The sequence below is a fragment of the Protopterus annectens genome, chromosome 7.part0 (assembly GCF_019279795.1).
Source record: "Protopterus annectens isolate FY-2018-M chromosome 7.part0, PAN1.0, whole genome shotgun sequence".
In the NCBI taxonomy this organism is placed as follows: Eukaryota; Metazoa; Chordata; order Ceratodontiformes; family Protopteridae; genus Protopterus; species Protopterus annectens.
Genome location: NC_056739.1, coordinates 803,000,533 through 803,017,883, shown reverse-complemented (window position 1 = coordinate 803,017,883; position 17,351 = coordinate 803,000,533). Strand labels below are relative to the sequence as shown.

Genomic DNA, 17,351 nt, shown 5'->3' with positions numbered 1-17,351 from the left:
GTATCAATCTTGCAAATGTCTTGGGTGCCAATCTTTTTGACTGGAGCCTTTTTGACAATGGCAGCCCAGAAGCCACGTATCTCAGAACTGTTATCAGCACTGAGCCTCTGGACCCCTCAGTATATTACTTTTTGACACCATCTCTCCTAATGTGGATTGTGTCAGCACAATCTGTTCTGTTGCCTCATTCTCCTTCCTGGGAAGCATTCAAACTGATAAGGGACTGTTCCCAACAGCAGCCACCCTAGTGGTCTTCCCAGTTTGTCTCAAAGCCTTTGTAGACTTCCCCTCCCAGATCTTAAGCAAAAGTGTGATTTCTTCAGACTCTAAACCCCACATTAAAAGACTTAAAGACCCATAATTGAGGGCTTTCTTATCAGGAAGAATGTGTTAGGTTTTGTCTTTCCCTTATTGGCGACCATGGATTCAGAGTACACCTGATGGTGATGAAGTAATGGGAGTGGGCAGTCTTCAAGCCCTACCACCCCCCCCCCCCTCTACTGCAAAAGAAGGTGGGTTTCTGCAGCAGACATTCTGAGTGTCTCTTTAGTAAATGCCTTCAGGAAATGTTATGAAAGTTGTTTGGGAGAACATAGACGTGGTTTCCTCAGTACCCAAGAAAGCAGGCCAGTTTTCATGAACCCTTAGGATGTTTAGTTTTAAACAGTCTGCCATGTCTAGATACCTCTTTCTCTGCAGCTCCCCTGACATATGTTCTCATCTGCCACTTTGTTTTTAGGTTCATAGGTAGGTACTAGGCTATCGGGCCTATACAAGCCTAACTAAAAGGTATCCTGGCTTTTGCCACCCAAGAAAATTATTTTCCTGTGCCCCTGTCGAGCAGAGCCACAGAGGTGATCCCCAGGGTGAATTTCCTAATTCCCATCCAATCATCCAGATTTCTCTTGGAGTGCTAATGAGGAGCTGTGTTTGATATAGATAGATAGTTTGTTCCAGAGTATAGGAAGTCTCTGGGACGGGAAACTATCCCTCCAGCATGTTCTGTTTATTGTGGTGACAAGGTTTAGGTCCCTCGAGCATGTAGGTCGGAGGGATTGGGATTTCTTTAAGTGGAGCATGTCCAACAGCTCTGGGTTTGACACAGCTTTGTATGTTGGGCAGAGATCACCGTAGGCAGTATGCGATGGAGTAAAGCTGGAGATTTTTGAGGCAGTCTGCGTAGGGCATCTGTTTGAAGCCGGTAATCCTCTTTGTGAGGTATTTCTGCAGCCTTTCCAGTTGTTGTGATGTCTTGTGAGGTACATACCAAAAGGGGCATTGTACTCTCTCTAATAGGTCTAATGAGTGACGAGTAGAGGGGAACAATGACCTCTTTTTTTCCTGGGTGAAAAACCTTTTGTGATGAGGTGTGCCACGTAGAAGGATTTCCTGACTACTGTGGGGATGTGATTATCAAAAGAGAGACTACTGTCCACCTGTGTCCCAAGGTCTCTTATCACACTTTCTGTGTTAAGTAGACTACCACCTATGTGGTAGCTCATGGGTACAGAGTTTTTACCAAAGGGGATCACAGTGCACTTTTTGGCATTGAGCTTGAGGCCATGGCTTTGACACCAGGCATCTGTCTCAGTGAGGCCCTTTTGTAGGATGTCCACATAGTTAGGCGTTTCAGTTATGGCTCCTAGATTGCAGTCATCTGCAAACTTAGTTAGCCAAAGACCTTCTGTGTTAGCCTGTACTTCAGAAAAGTAGATAGCAAACAGGAGAGGACCCAGGACTGAACCCTGTGGTACTGTACTTGTCACTGGTCTGAGGTTGGATTTGGAGTCTGCAACTTTCACAGTGTGGATTCTCAGTGAGCCAGTTGGCAACCTGTCTTGACATAGGGATTTATACGTAGTTTAGTGAATGTATCTATAATTTCAGAGTTGGGGGATGGTGTCAAAAGCCTTGGTGAGATCTAGATAGGCAGTGTGAACCACCTTACCCTCATCTACGACTTTGGTGACTGCTTCAAAGAAGTCAGTCGGGTTTAGGAGACATGACTTGCCTTTTACAATCCCGAACTGGGTGGGGTCCAGGGTTTGGAGATTACCAATGTCTTTGTTTATAATTTCCATGGCCTTGCAGACCAGGCTCGTTAGGCTAATGGGGCGGTAGTTCCTGGGGTCCGAGGTAGCTCCCCCTTTGGGGAGGAGGATAACCATTGCTGTGTGCCATTCAGTGGGCACAAAGCCTGAGGTGAGGCTATGATTGAACATGGTGCTTAGGTGGAGTGCCAGTTCATTTTGTAGCTCATGTAGAACACAGCCTTGGATGTTAGATCCCATGGATGCTGTGTTCTTGGCTTTGGAGAATGTGGTTTTTACCTGTGCAGTCGTGATTACAGGAACTTTGCATTCTTCAGGTATAGAGATGGGCCCTTTAGGGGGTGGGTAAAGTTAGCACTGAATCTATCTGCCAGGATGTTGGAAATATCAGGTGGTTCTGTATATTTAGTGTCATTGTGCTGTATCTCCGAGCAGATCTGAGTGTTGCCATTGAGATTCTTGACTTGGCTTTAGAAAACTTTGTGGTTGTCTTCAGAATCAGTGGCGATTTGGGTTTTTTAAGTAGCTTTGGAGGATTTTATGAGGGATCTCGGCTTCTTACTGAGGCTGACCAGGGAGTTCTTCCAGTCATGGGATTTTACTCTTTTTTTGCAGCAGTTTCTTCTGTTGTAGAGTTTATGGCAGGGGACCACCAGATTGGCATGGGGGGGTAAAGTTAGCACTGAACCTATCTGCCAGGATGTTGGAAATATCAGGTGGTTCTGTATATTTAGTGTCACTGTGCTGTATCTCCGAGCAGATCTGAGTGTTGCCATTGAGATTCTTGACTTAGCTGTAGAAAACTTTGGTTGTCTTCAGAATCAGTGGCGATTTGGGTTTTTTAAGTAGCTTTGGAGGATTTTATGAGGGATCTCAGCTTCTTACTGAGGCTGACCAGGGAGTTCTTCCAGTCATGGGATTTTACTCTTTTTTTTGCAGCAGTTTCTTCTGTTGTAGAGTTTATGGCAGGGGACCACCAGATTGGCTTCCTTTTTTTGGAAGATAGCATCTTGATTCTGTTAGGGATAGCGCGATCGTGCATTTGTGTAGGATTCAGCAGTTGTACCTCTATTGTCCATCTGCATGGGTGTCGTGATATTTGCCACTTCTGTCTTATGAAGCGTGAAGTTGGCTTTGGAGAAATTTTTTACGATGGTTTCCCTAATGGGGGGTGGGGGTGGGATGTGGATGTCTAGGCTGATTAGCTTGTGGTTGGATCTGACCAGTGAGGAAATGACCTCTGGTGTGGAGCACCGGTCACCCATGTTAGTAATCACCAGGTCTAGGATATTGCTGCCCCTGGTGGGGGTGTGGATAAGTTGATCTTTGTGCAGACTTAACTGTCTTATGCATGTAACAATGCTGCCTTAGGAATATGGCTGCTGAAATGCCCCACACATTGGGAGAGTTATCGGATGGGTTAGTGTAGGTTAAAGATAAAGCATCATCTTCAGTGCTTTGCCTTTGTCTCTGGACTCCTATTTTCTCTGACATGTCAAAGTACCAACTCACAAAATTGTGTTGTCTTGGTTTTTACTCTGCTGCTATTCCTCTCTCCTTTTTGGATATAGGTATATATTTCATGAAAGTTCCTGTCTCTGTACAGTTATGAACTGTTGTCCATTTGTGTTCTCCATTTGTAATGTTTTACCATCCCTCCTCACTCTCAACTACACAGTGGTATATTGTGTTAAACTTTTGTAGCACATATTACTTCATGCTATGTATCCTGTTACTTAGCATGGGATGGATTGTGTCATATTTTCTGTTGCGTGGCACATGACCAGTAGTGTAGCTTGTGTGTGTGTGTGGGGGGGGGGGGATCAGTTGCAACTTCCCTAAGCACAGTGTGTTGGGAGGTGCAATCAGATGATCCAGTCTGATCTCTCTGTAATGCAAATCTGCTTTTTAAAAGCGGATACTGCATTTGTGGTCAAACCTCAATGCTGTAGCATGCCATGTGTGGTATAAACTGTAGCAAGCAGTTTGCTACAGTTTAAAAGTTAAAAAAAAAAAAAAAAAGAAATTCCATTAAGGCAGGGTATAAACTGTAGTATCTGTTTACTACATTGGTAGCAAACAGTTTGCTGCAGTTTAAATTTTTTTTTTAAACTAAAACACGAGTGCTGTAGTGCTCTATGCAGGCTAGGTATGAACTGTAGCAACTGTTTGCTACATTTTTAGGGTATAGTTTAAAAGTGTTACTATTTTTTACTAGAATATGGGACCTGAATGGGGGGGGGGTGTATCATGCATCTGGCCACCTGGTTAGTGTGCCAGTAGAAAGAACTTCTTTTTTTTTTTTTTTTTTTTCCTCTTTCTCTGATGTGCAGAGGGAGCATACATAATATCGCTGATCGCTTTTGCTCCTCACTTAGAGCTGAGGGGGTGGGATACCATAGTACTGGTTTGGGACACTGGTTGAACCAGCTATGCGTTTGCATGCTTTGGTATGTCCTGTTAATTGCACTTTTGTGTCCTACCGTTCGTACAAAACAATCTGACACACATGATGGTTTGTCTGGGTAAACTGTATTTAACAAATTATGTGCTCTGGAGTATCCTATTACTTTCTCAGTATGTGGCGGATTTCACTGTAGGTACTATGAACTATCTTGTTTTTGTAGGCAAGCCTCTAAGACTATTAACTGCCTTTTGTTAATAAGCGAATAGATCCTTTGCAGACCATGTATCCACATAAAAGGGCAGGAATAGATCAATTGTTTATGTGGGCGATTCTAATTAAACTGCTCACCGAGCATGCTTTGGTATAAAATTGGAGTATGCAGAGAATCCCTATGCAGACATGTGGCACAGGAGATTCACTTTTGTGAGCTGAACATGCAGCTATAGTGAAGATATTTCTCTGCATTTCCCCGCCATGCCTGTCACCCATCATGTTTCCCCCATTCAGACTACAACTGGCTCATTCCCCATACTTCGAGGCGGGGGGGGGAGGGGCACCAAGAGAAGTTGCCATACAGGCAGCCATGAGTATGCTTTGTGCCCTTGCTGGCATCCCATCAGTGAGTGCATGTTTATGGCTCTAACTCCTCCAGTGAGCAGAAGGATGTGTGACATACATCACCGCTGTGACCACCATGAATTCCCCCAGAAGAATGCATGTTTCTCTGCAACCGCTTCAGTGGGATACCATTCAGTTGCTACCAGGTGAGCTGAACACCTGTCCCCTCCCTGTTTAGTATGTATTTACATGTGCTGGCTGTCCTCCAAGGGAACATGTCAGTTCACATCCAGCTACCCACTCCTATTCTCCAGGATGAGTACACCCATCCTCAGATGTCCTCTCCATCAGGTACCCAAGCAGCTAATTGAATTCTAGTTACCACTGCCATGTTCAGGCATTGATACCTCTATGCCATTGGAACTGCCCAGCCACAGTGATGATTGATGTTCTATGGGGTCTTTCAGGTTTTGCTGGCAGTTCACAAATAAACTACTAGGTTAATGCAGTTTCCTAGAGATACACATACAGCGAACAAAAGTATGAACTTATTTTCTGCTTAGATAGGCCTTTTTGTAGTGACCCTCCTGTCCTGAGCACAATCTTCACCTTCATGGGACTTCGCGCTCGTGTGTGTGTGTGCGCGCGCATGTGTATATATAGATAGATATATATATTTTTTTATTTGCTTTCTGAAATGATTGATTTTTGCCTTGACTTGAATCTTTGCCTCCCAAGTTAAGCATTTCCTGGAAATCTTTGGTAATCTTAATAAAAAAAATAACATTGTTTCCAAAAGGGACACATTTTGTCTCCCACTCTCCTGTCTTTCACCAACAGAATCTACAGTCCCAAGGAATTAGGCCAACTTTTTAAAGCTATCCTGGTGGTGTGAAGAAATGAAGCCCTGACTACTGCCCAGGCAGCCCAGGTTTGATTAGCAGTGGGGGGCAACTGACTGTGCTGGCAGGGTGGATGGGTGTTGCCTACCTGGTGTATGAGCGAGATGGATCCTAGCCAGCTATACCTGCTGCTAATGTATACAGCTGACACTGATCCGTATGTGCTGTGTGTTATGTTTACTCTTTCTTCCATTAATTATATATGCAGACTACTTCTGTGTATAACTGCATGCAAACTATCTCTTATCTCTCTCTCTCTCTCTCTCTATATATATATATATATATATATATATATATATATATATAGATATAGATATGTACATATATGCATATGTAATGTATTTAATTTTATATCTTTATATGTATATTACATAACCATACCACTGTATGTTACTTTTATGCTTTCTTTTGCCCTTTTGGGCCCAGATTGTGGCTAATAAGGGTCTTTGGACTAGACTAAATACCCAGTTATTAAACAACAAATTAATTAATTAGAGTAAGTAGCCTAAAGGTAGAAATGTGACACGGGAAGAGATAAAAGCATGAAAACAGGGAAACAGAAGGGGGGAGAGGGCTCTTCAGAGCCATTCTCTTATCAAGGAGCAGTGGTGATTTCACCAGCGTCCATTTTCCCTTTGCCTTATCATTCCGGGTAACAGTGGCCACTGAAGGAGTCTGCTTTGACCCATGAGGGAAAGCAAGATTTGTGTTTGCAATTTTTTGTCTGTTTTACTTGTATTGTTCTAACAATTATATAGTCTTGTTTGTACTGTATTTCTTAATTTCAATTAACTATGTTCTCCTCTTCAGTGTAATTATTGTCATATCTGTTGTTTAAGCCTTAAAGCATGGGAAATAGCTGGAAGTAGTCCATCTACGTGATTAACAAAGAAACAATCACTAAACAAAATAAACCTCCTGGGGATGAAGGTTGCACACAGATACCAAGAAGTTGATATCCTGAAGGCTTTCTAAAATTGACTAAGTGCCAAGAAGACTCTACACAATCACTGACTGTACCTATTATCCCTTTTTTAGGTTGGCAGTGGAGGCCCGAAACAGGGGTTGCAGTCAGGTAATTCCCTGAGTGTCCCCATTGCACCATCTCATGAAAGTTTAATGGATGCTCACAGGAAGCCATTTCCAGATCTAACAGTCAGATGGGGTATCCTAGAGATAGACCCCCACCTTTTGTTTCTCATTTCATCACAGAGTTAAATGAAATTCTGCTCCAGAATATGGCAAAAGTTGGCTTGGGCAGTGAATCCTTTCCCTGAACTGGGTGGGTTTGTTTCTTTATGCTTTTCATATATTACCCATGCTTGCTAGGGTAATTGCTTACATATCTGTATATTCTGTTTGTGAAATGTTTTTTTATTTCACCCAGGCTGAGTCTGAAATTGGTCAGTATTGATCAGTGCACTACCTACAAATAAATAAATCCAAGTAGTCAAATAGGCCAGGCCAGAATTGGTTATTCTCTTCCCATGCTGGCAAGAGACAACACTGTTTCACCTCATTCAGTTGCTAAGGGAGATGAAATCTTGCTGCCTCAGCAGGTGAACTTCCTATCACCATGCAGGCAGTTCCTAATGTACCACAGCTTGGAGAATATGACCTTGGTACTTTGGACACTTTTTCTTTAACTTTCTCCCTCCGGTGGAGCTCTTTTGAGCTTGTACGTTAACTTCCAGTGGGTTCAAACAAACCTTTATATTTCTAAAACTGTGTTATTAGTAAACAGTCAATTGCAAATTATTCAGCTAGAAGTAATCTTTACAGTGTTTTATTCATTCAAATTTAGGTATGAATTTTACAAGCACAATAAACACAATACATATTAATTTTTGTAATGTTGCATAAACATCTTGCAGTATATCAGTAATCATTCAAACACACACTGGCAGCATTTGCTTCATACAACTGTGGGCTTTCACTTGAGGGTAAGCAATTCTGTGTCGCATGATTTTTTTTTTTTTTAACACAGCAGAGATGTGAGGAGATAATTTAAATTTAGAATTATAAGCAACAGTAATAAACCGTCCAAAACAGAGCCATTGGTTATCTGTCTCATTTGATTAGTCACACGATTGTTGAGATATTTAGAGAAATATGATTGTTGAGATATTTAGAGAAATATGAAAGTCCTCACAATTCAGGTAAATAGTGTATGAATAATATTCAATATCTCTATTTCCACACTGTGCACTGATCAAATATTAGTGCAGATGTTTGTCATCATGTAAGTTTTAAGATGAAATCTTCTAATACCTTGTTTGTAGAAAAATATGACACCTTCCACTGTCTGTATGATGTAAGTGCAGAAACACCTGGAGGTGTCACCTGGCTATGATGGCTTAAGGACATGCTGAAAACTGAGGGAAGTGCAAGAAAATAGTGCATAGTGAAGTGCAACGTATTTTTCCTGTGGTGTCTCAATGTGCATTGGTGGATGTACCTGTGCTTCTGCAGCATCTCTCCAAAGACTTTGATGCAGGTCTCGCTTACACTTTAGGTAACTCTTTGATACAGGTCTCTGTTACAATTCAGTGAAGGTACATTCCCATGCTGTATCTGCCTGTGAACCAGTGGGCCACTCAGTGGCATCCAGACCATCAGTGAGATGATTTCCAAAGGGCATCCTTCACCTCGGGCCTTCAGGTGGGATTTAACCCCAGCCTAGGAGCTGAATGGGATTAGAAGATGTAACCTTGCCACCCTTCATAATGGCAGCAGCTGTAAACCAGAAATTCTTGATTTGGAAGATGGCATTCCGCTTTGCAGTCATCTTGGCAAAAAGGTTGTCGAAGCTTCAGGTCGTAAGGTGTAAGAGTGCATTTCACAGACAGGGTGCCCCTGTGCTCTAATCCCTCATTCCTACCAAAGAAATGAGCTAGCCATTAACAAAGCTGAACTATTACTTGTTTTCTTCCCTATGCTTCATAACAGGGAAGAGATAATTTTGTACTCACTGGATGTTCACAGACAGATGAGGTGCTCTCTCAGCTGAAGGAAAGCGAAGGCACAGCTCTATGTAACAGGCCATCTTCAAATGGATAGCCCCATGTATAAAATTTTACTAAGACTATTTGGAAAGTTACACATGAAAGAATCAGACCCACTCTACTAGGTGTACAGCAGTAATCACAGCTCCCCTGTGCAGGGTTAGCGTGCCATTTATCATAGAAACAGCTACAGGATTCACCTCTTCTATCATGAAAGGCGTGATCTCATTCTGTCTCATGCAGTAATTCCGGCAAGGGGGAGCAATATTCTGAGCCATGTGTCATCTTTGGTTTGGCACCTATGTCTCTAGTGGGCAGAGGTAACTTGTAAATGTTTCATCTCCCAAGCCCATGCTTATACTTATCAAGGGTATAAGAAGTTGTCAGAGATTTGGGATGCATGGCTAGACTTAAAAAGGCCCTTGTGGTCATTAGCCTAGTAAACACCTATGAGCCTTTCTGACTGCAGCAGTGATCCACTCATACAACATAGTAACAGTTGTGTATGCAGCTTGCCATAATAGTAGATATTAAAATGCAGTCACTGTTGTAGTCCTATTTCCTTAATCATTTCCTCTCTCTGGTGTAGGATAATTGGGGTCCAGATGGGTACCCGAAGTCCATTCCCTCTTTCTTCATTACTACTTGTATTATCCCCTATCCATCTCTTCTTGTGCAGGTCACCATGGAGGGCCACTGTTTGTCAGATCTCACACCAGGGCCCCCCTGATGTTTCAACTGCTAAGGAATGACACTTAGAAGCAAAAAAGAACTAAAGGTGGCACATGCAGAAGTCATTTATATACCAAGTATGTGAAGAAAACTGAAGATAACATCAGCCCAGCCTTGGAGGAGAAGAGTGCCAGGCGCTGAATGTTTGGTTAGACTTTGATGTCAGCCTGCGACAGAGTTCCCTATAGTGATGATTGCAGTAGTGACCACACTCCAGATGTTCTTCGTGTTTCACTGTTGCAGTCATTACATTTGGGTAATCTGCTGGCAGGTTCCCCTCAGTTGGCCTGAATATCAAAGTCTTGAGTCCTGCATCGGTTGCTGTCTCCTCTTCCATGACGTCAGGTCGTCAGGGGTATAAAATATGCAGCCGACGCCATTTTCTTCAGTCTTTCTTGCTGTGCCTTGCCCGAAGCAGTTCGCAAGTGCCGGTCGGCTGACTCCTGAAATTTTCGCATTCGAGTTTCAGAACCAAAGTCTTCAATTAAAGCTAAGTACCCCATTGGGGAAACTTTTTCTTGCTCCTTCCCGATGTCAGTAAAAGTTAATAATTGCATTACTTGTGGGAAGCAAATACCTCCATAAATATTTTCATTTGTACTGTATTCCTTGCCTAGGCCCAGATCATAACGTGCCTTGCTGCCAGTTTTGTGCTAGATTTAACCAATGCACTATTAAGCGTCGGTATATCTTTGCTAAAAAATATTTTGGAAACCAATTTAATTACCCTGAAATGTCATTGGATAGCAATCCGACTACCGGAGATCACAAAAAAACGCAAAGAAAAGGACAGACAGACCGTCTAGGTCCAAAACCGATGAAGTTTCTCCTAAGCCAGTCGCCAGTACTCAGTAAGGTGCTTTCGCAGCCCCTGATACTTGCTACTTTTGAGTCGCAGGCCTCTACCGAGACCCATGCAGAGTCCGGTATGCCGCACGATTCTCAGAATATTGTACCCGCAGATGTCTCTCCCTCAGATGGATCCAAAGCCGCTGAGCAGGCACTGGCTTCTGAGGGTGTTTTCAGGCCTCAACATTTCTATATAAAACTGACGCCAGCTTCAAAAACAGCTTCTAAGGCTAAAAAAATGACGCATGAGCCACGTGCTCAGGCCCCTATGCCTAAAAAACTGATGATCACAACGGCTGAGGACTTAATTACCTTGATCAGGGGTTCCCAACCCCCTCCTGATAAGAGGCCTAGGCAAGACACGGATTATGAATCTTCAGATCAGGTTTCTATTTCTTCTGATCAGGAATTTTCTAAACCACCCTATGAGGATTCAGATGCAGAAGAATCCATCCCATCTGCATCTTCTCCTGAAGATTATTCTTTTGGAGAAACCTTGCATACTTTAAGGGAGCATTTTCATTGGGAGAGTCACGATTTCTCGGAATCAAAAAAGAGGCTTAGGGATTTCCTTCTTCTTCAGCATAGGCCTTTGGCTATACCTCCTGTGTTAGACATTGTAGATGTGTTTTCGGAATCTATCATGGCTCCTGATTCCCTAGCTCTGGCTCCTAGTAAGCCAGACAGGTATTACAGGATGCCTGACTCCCACAAATTTCTATTCAAAAATCCTGCTGCTGACCCTGAAACTATCTCACAGGGTCACAAAGTTATAAAGTCCCCATCAGCCAAGAATCCTACCCCCTTTGATAGAGATTCCAGGGCGCTGGATAGATGGGGAAAGAAGGTTTATACATCTGCAACCTTGGCAATTAGTGCCTTAAACTGACAGTTTCATATGCTCAAATATCAACAGCATGTTATGGGATTATTGAAACAGAAAATGATGTTGATTTCTGAATGTGTGGAAAACAAAGAATTACAGGAATTATTGCATGCAGCAGAACAGGTTGGAAAGCATAGTTTGCAATGTGGTTTTGATTCCTTGGAGGCCTCTTGCAGGGCCGCTGTTACTGGATCTGTGATTAGAAGGCATGCCTGGCTCAATGAGCAAAATCTGCTTGATCATGTTAAAGCTAAATTTTTGGATGCACCTTTACAGCATGATACTCTGGTAATAAGGCAGAAAAGGTTTTAAAGAAAATGGAAGACGAAGCTAAATCTATGCAAACTGTAAAAGATTTCTTACAAGTGCAGCCACCCAGATTCAGTAGACACTGGCCTACAAAAAATTGGTCCTTTCCTGTGTCCAACAGAGCCTCACAAGGCAAATCCAGGTGCTCAAAAGGCTCTAGATTCCAATCACAGGGTTCTTACAGGTCAAAGCAATGGGGTGCCTCTACCTCTAAATCTGGAGGAAACAAAGCACAGCCCTACAGTAAGCAGTCTCAATGACTTCCCTCTGCCATCACCAAGCATGTATCTTTTGGCAGCCCCCTTGGGGGGGCGGAATTAGCACTTCGTGCTCAAAATTGGCAGTTAATAACCCAGGACAAGTGGGTATTAAACACAGTATCCCAGGGGTACAGATTTCATTTCTATACCTTGCCAATTCCAAACGGTTGGCCAGATCTGCCACAAAATCAGTGGGCAGAGGCACAGAAACAAGTTAAGTCCCTCGTGGATATGGGGGCTGTTCAACCAGTACCAGAACAGGAAAAAGGGCAAGGGTTTTATTCAAGACTGTTCCTGGTACCCAGAAAAGACAATGTCTGGCGTCCAATACTGGATTTATTGATTTTGAGCACATTCTGGGACATCCCAAAATTCAAAATGCTGACTACAACAGCTTCTGCCCATGCTGGGCAAGAACGCTTGGTTAGTGACTCTAGATTTAAGAGGCATACCTGCATATCCCAATAAGGGAATCGTGCAGAAGATACCTCCGTTTCAAGGCTGGTTTCATGCATTACCAATTCTCTGCACTGCCCTTTGGCTTATAAACTGCGCCCAGGGTCTTTACAAAGTGCCTGGCACCAGTAATTGCATTTTGCAGACAAAGAAGCATACTAATCTGTCCTTACTTGGACGACTGTCTCTTTCAAGCATAAAACAAGGACATTCGTCTTCAGCATCTGGCGTTTATAAAAAGGCTTCTAACATGCATAGGGTACACAATAAACAAAAAGAAATCACAACTGGTACCCTCTCAAAAAATTACATTCCTGGGTGCAAGCTTGAATACAACTGCCCAGATCGCTTACCTTACACCAGACAAACAAAGGCAACTGACTATTTACTTCAAACAGATGGCAAGAAAAACCCAGTTATCTGCAAGACAAATTCTGCAGTTTTTGGGGTTCATGGCATCCTGCATTCTACTAATTCCATATGCAAGACTGCATATGAGGAAACTACAGTGGGATCTAAAAAGTTTATGGAGTCAACATTGTCACAGTCTGGAAACAATGATCCCTCTCATTCCCTGACTACAACAGGAGTTTCTTTGGTGGGCAGAGACATGTCACCAGAACATGGGACGGTCTTTCACTCTACCCCCTGCCAACCAAACCCTAACTACAGATGCATCAGACTATGCTTGGAGAGCACACCTGGTGGGGAGATGCATTCAAGGCATATGGAGCCCAAAACAAATGCATCTGCATATCGACCAGAAGGAGATGTTAGCTGTTCAGAATGCCCTGACAGCCTTCAAGGATTTACTTCATCCAGGACAACTATTGATAAAGACGGACAACACCACGGTTATGTGGTACATAAACAAGCAGGGGGGGGGGTACACATTCCTACCCCCTTTGCAGACTAGCCATGGCATTGTGGAACACAACCCTGACTTACCAAGTACATCTTCAAGCTCAATTCCTGCCAGGAGAACAAAATACTCTGGAAGACGATCTAAGCAGAAATCTTATGGACCCTCATGAGTGGAAACTGGACCCACATGTCTTCAGCATAATAACAGAGAAATGGGGGAGTCCAGACATAGATCTATTTGCCTCTCCCCAAAATTATCAACTGGACAAATTCTGCACAAGGATTTATCACAGACAAGCATGGAAAGTGGGTGCCCTATCCTTCAGTTGGAAAAACTTATGTCTACGCCTTTCCTCCTCTGCCTCTTCTCCCCAAGGTCTTACTAAAGGTCAGACAGGAAAAAACAAAAATGATCCTAATTGCCCCAGACTGGCCTCGCCAGCACTCGTACCAAATTCTAAAGAATACGTCCCAACTCCCTCCTTGGTACTTGCCTCAAATACCTCATCTACTGTCTCAGCAGCGCAGTCAAATTCTGCACAATCAGCTCCAAACTCTGAACCTGGCAGCGTGGCTGATCATGTAATTATTCAAGCAACACCTCTCAGTAAATCTGTGATGGATGTCATTTTGGAAGCCAGAAGGCCTAGTACTAGAAAATCTTATGCTGATAAATGGAAGAGATTCTGTGCTTGGAATCAAGCACAAGGAATGGACACAGCAAAGCCCAAATATTCCTCAGATTTTACAATACTTGACAGAGATGCTTGACAAGGGCTTATCTTTTTCATCAATAAAAATCCATGCCTCTGCCATCTCGGCTCATTACGACACAGAGCCGCCCATCTTTTCTCATCCTCTGCTAAAACAGTATCTTAGAGGGGACAAAAATTTAAGGCCTCCCAGAAGATCACCAACTCCTGCATGGGACCTCAATTTTGTGCTGGAAAAGCTTACCCTGCCTCCTTTTGAACCAGCAGCTACTGCGGATATAAAGCTTTTATCTTGGAAAACAGCTTTCCTTCTGGCAATCACTTCAGCAAGAAGGGTTTCAGAACTACAGGCCCTCATGGCTGTGGAACCTTTTATTACCTTTCATCCTGACAGGGTGTCCCTCAGGACCAATCCTTCCTTTATGCCTAAGGTGGTATCCAGTGTGGCTCTTAACCAAACTATTCACCTGCCAACTTTTTACCCAAATCCGCAGAACAAGGGGGAGCGGATTCTGCATTCCTTGGACGTACACAGACAACTAAGATTCTACTTACAGGACCATATCTCTAAGAAAGTCTGAGCAACTACTGGTGGCATTTGCGGCAGGATCAGAGGGAAGACTATTTCCAAGCAGACTATTTCAAAGCGGATAAGCCACTGCATTCGTTTCTGCTGCTTGCATCATGGTAAACCGGTGCCCAAGGAAATCGGATCACATTCCACCAGGGCTGCATCTTCCTCAGCAGCTTTTCTCAGAGGAGTTCCAACCAAAGACATTCTAGAAGCTGCTACTTGGAGTTCTGTTCATACATTTATAAAGCATTATCATTTGCCTCTCTTCTCTAAGTCCAGGGCAGGCTTTGCCACTGCAGTTCTGCAGGGCCTTCTAGCCGCTCCTAATGCTATTTAGCTCCATCCTCCCATCCATAGCTTTGGGATTCTACCCAAATGTAATGACTGCAACAGTGAAACACGAAGAATATAGTACAGTTGTGTACACTTACCATAAATGAAGATGTTAGTGTATTCACTGTTGCAGTGTGGGTTACCCACCCGCCACCCCCCTTTTTTCTAGAACTTTTCTTTCCTTTCACTATATTCTACAGCCTTTGTGGTGTATTTGCTTTTAGATGAAGTAAAGTTCATGTTGTTACAATTGCATTTATAATATATATAAAATATATATATATATTTGCTCCCCATTTGGGGGGCCCCTGACATCTGGGGCAAGAAAAACTGAAGAAAATGGCGTCTGCTACATGTTTTATACTCCTGACATCATGGAAGAGGAGACAGCAACCGACGCAGGACCCAAGACTTTGATATTCAGGCCGACTGAGGGCAACCTGCCAGCAGATTACCCAAATGTAATGACTGCAACAGTGAATACACTCTAACATCTACATATATGGTAAGTGTACACAACTGTACTTTTCTGCTGTTATGGTAAGTTGACTACACAGCTGTATGTTTTCCCTCTAAAGTTCCACTGAAAATGGACCTCAGGCCAGCCAGGCATCCCAGTTGTCAGAAAAAAAAATTGCAAAAAAAAAAGGTAATTGTAAAGTAAGCAGATAGTTATGAATGTATAATTGCTGAAAACTAGAAAGCTGTGTGCGAACCATTGTAAATATTTCTGCATTACAGTGACTGATCTGAGTTTTAATAAAAAAAAGAATTTGAGTAATACCCAGGTTTGTGTGATCCAGAATTGTACTATTCAACCTCCAGTCTCTTCTTGCCATTTTGCAAACACTGGAGAATGTAGTAAGTCATATGTGTGACGCAACTAAATCTATCCTTGTTTTCTTGTCTCCTTCCCTCCCACTGCTCATTTTTCTTAACTTATTGGTGAAGACTGGACCACAGACAAGGCATTACACATCAGGAACATCAACCAATCCTTTCTTATAGCAGCTTTTCTGGACTATATTAGACTGCCTTAAAAGGACAACCAAACATTGACGTTGAAATGCAGAGCATATCAACCCTGAGGATGCTGCCTTCTTACAGTGGGAGATTGAAACTGGAGACAACAGCTTCACCTGTGTACACACTTGGGTGCAACTTTATACATCAGTGCATGTCTAACAAGTGCGAGTGAGTGTTCACCTCTACAGGAAATGCAGACTGCCCAGGGGAGAAGCCAGGAATGAGGGCATGTCCGTTTTTGATGGCTGGAGACGTTCCAGCTCTTGTTTTGCAGAATGTCTGTTACAGTAAATTTTTTACTGAAATCACAAATAATACTTTTTTTTTTTTTTTAACATGGGGTGACTTGTATGAAGCTGTTATTCCCATGGCTGCACATCTGCACTTGCTTCTCACATTTTTATTGTGCTTTAATTTTTACATATGTTTTATAAATGGACTAGCACACCCAAAGCTGTGATTTTACAGTTCATCATGTACACCACAGTGATTTAGGAAGGCATTGTGGTTTGCTTCTTGTTTTGTAGCACAATTGATAGCAACACACTACCAAGTGTTGCTTTTAGTGATGTGTAGTAAACCTAATGTGCTGCAGGTCTGTACTGTAAAATATTAAGGTGAGGGACAATCATTTCCCATTTTACTTAACATAACTGAAGAAGATGGCCACTTGAGATGTTCAGCTTTTGGCCACTTTGAGCATGATTAGATTTTAACGTTCAGTTTTTATTACTAGTACCATTTGTTCCCATTCTACATGCAGGTTATCTTTTGTTTTTGAACTGTATGTCCACACAGTGAAAACATACAATGTGCGAATCTTCATTTTTGAGAAGATAAATGTGGACTTAACTGTAGTACCACTGTTCTCATTCTCTCTTTTTTGTCTTACCAGAGGATAGTACACACCTTCATTGCCTGGATAGATAGGTTTGACACAATTCAGAAGAACAGTGGACAGCAAACTACAGAAAGATTTTAGACTTACTAATGCCTCTGGGGGAAAAAAAAAAACTGTTGCAAAGCTTAGGTACAGTTCAGTTTGCATTTGTATGTGTGTGCTTTAGTTTTTTTTTCTAGGTGCGTTCTCTACCCCTTCTTGCTGCTGTCATGGTCACCCAGTCATTTCTCACTGATGCAAGTGCTCTAGTGCCCATTCATTTTCCCCACAGAGCGAGCACCACAGGAGCACATTTATTTCCTTAACAGGGGAAATTATTTTCTGGCATGGCAGTCATTCAACATGCTTTGAGGGGGATTTTCTACATAGATCCCTTTGTAGAATCCACAATCCCTAACCGCCTTCCAGTGGTGACAAGCACCCACATCAAGGGAGCTACCAGTGCTCCCCTTACAAGAGGATGTCAGCTCACTCCCACATGTGCCCTGCCAGAGCTACCTGGTATCTCAGCTTGGGTAGCCATAC

The 17,351-nt window shown here is 42.8% G+C and overlaps 1 protein-coding gene across 2 annotated transcripts in view; it reads left to right on the top strand.

Annotated features, from left to right (window-relative positions):
• AGFG2 (ArfGAP with FG repeats 2) overlaps positions 1 to 17,351 on the top strand; it is an 851,713-nt gene that overhangs the window by 833,994 nt on the left and 368 nt on the right. For both annotated transcript variants that reach the window (XM_044077339.1, XM_044077338.1), the window contains one exon: positions 15,851 to 17,351. This exon is cut by the window's right edge and continues 368 nt beyond it. In XM_044077339.1, coding sequence (XP_043933274.1) covers positions 15,851 to 15,907 — 57 coding nt within the window. In that variant the 3' untranslated portion in view covers positions 15,908 to 17,351. The remainder of the gene's footprint in view (positions 1 to 15,850) is intronic.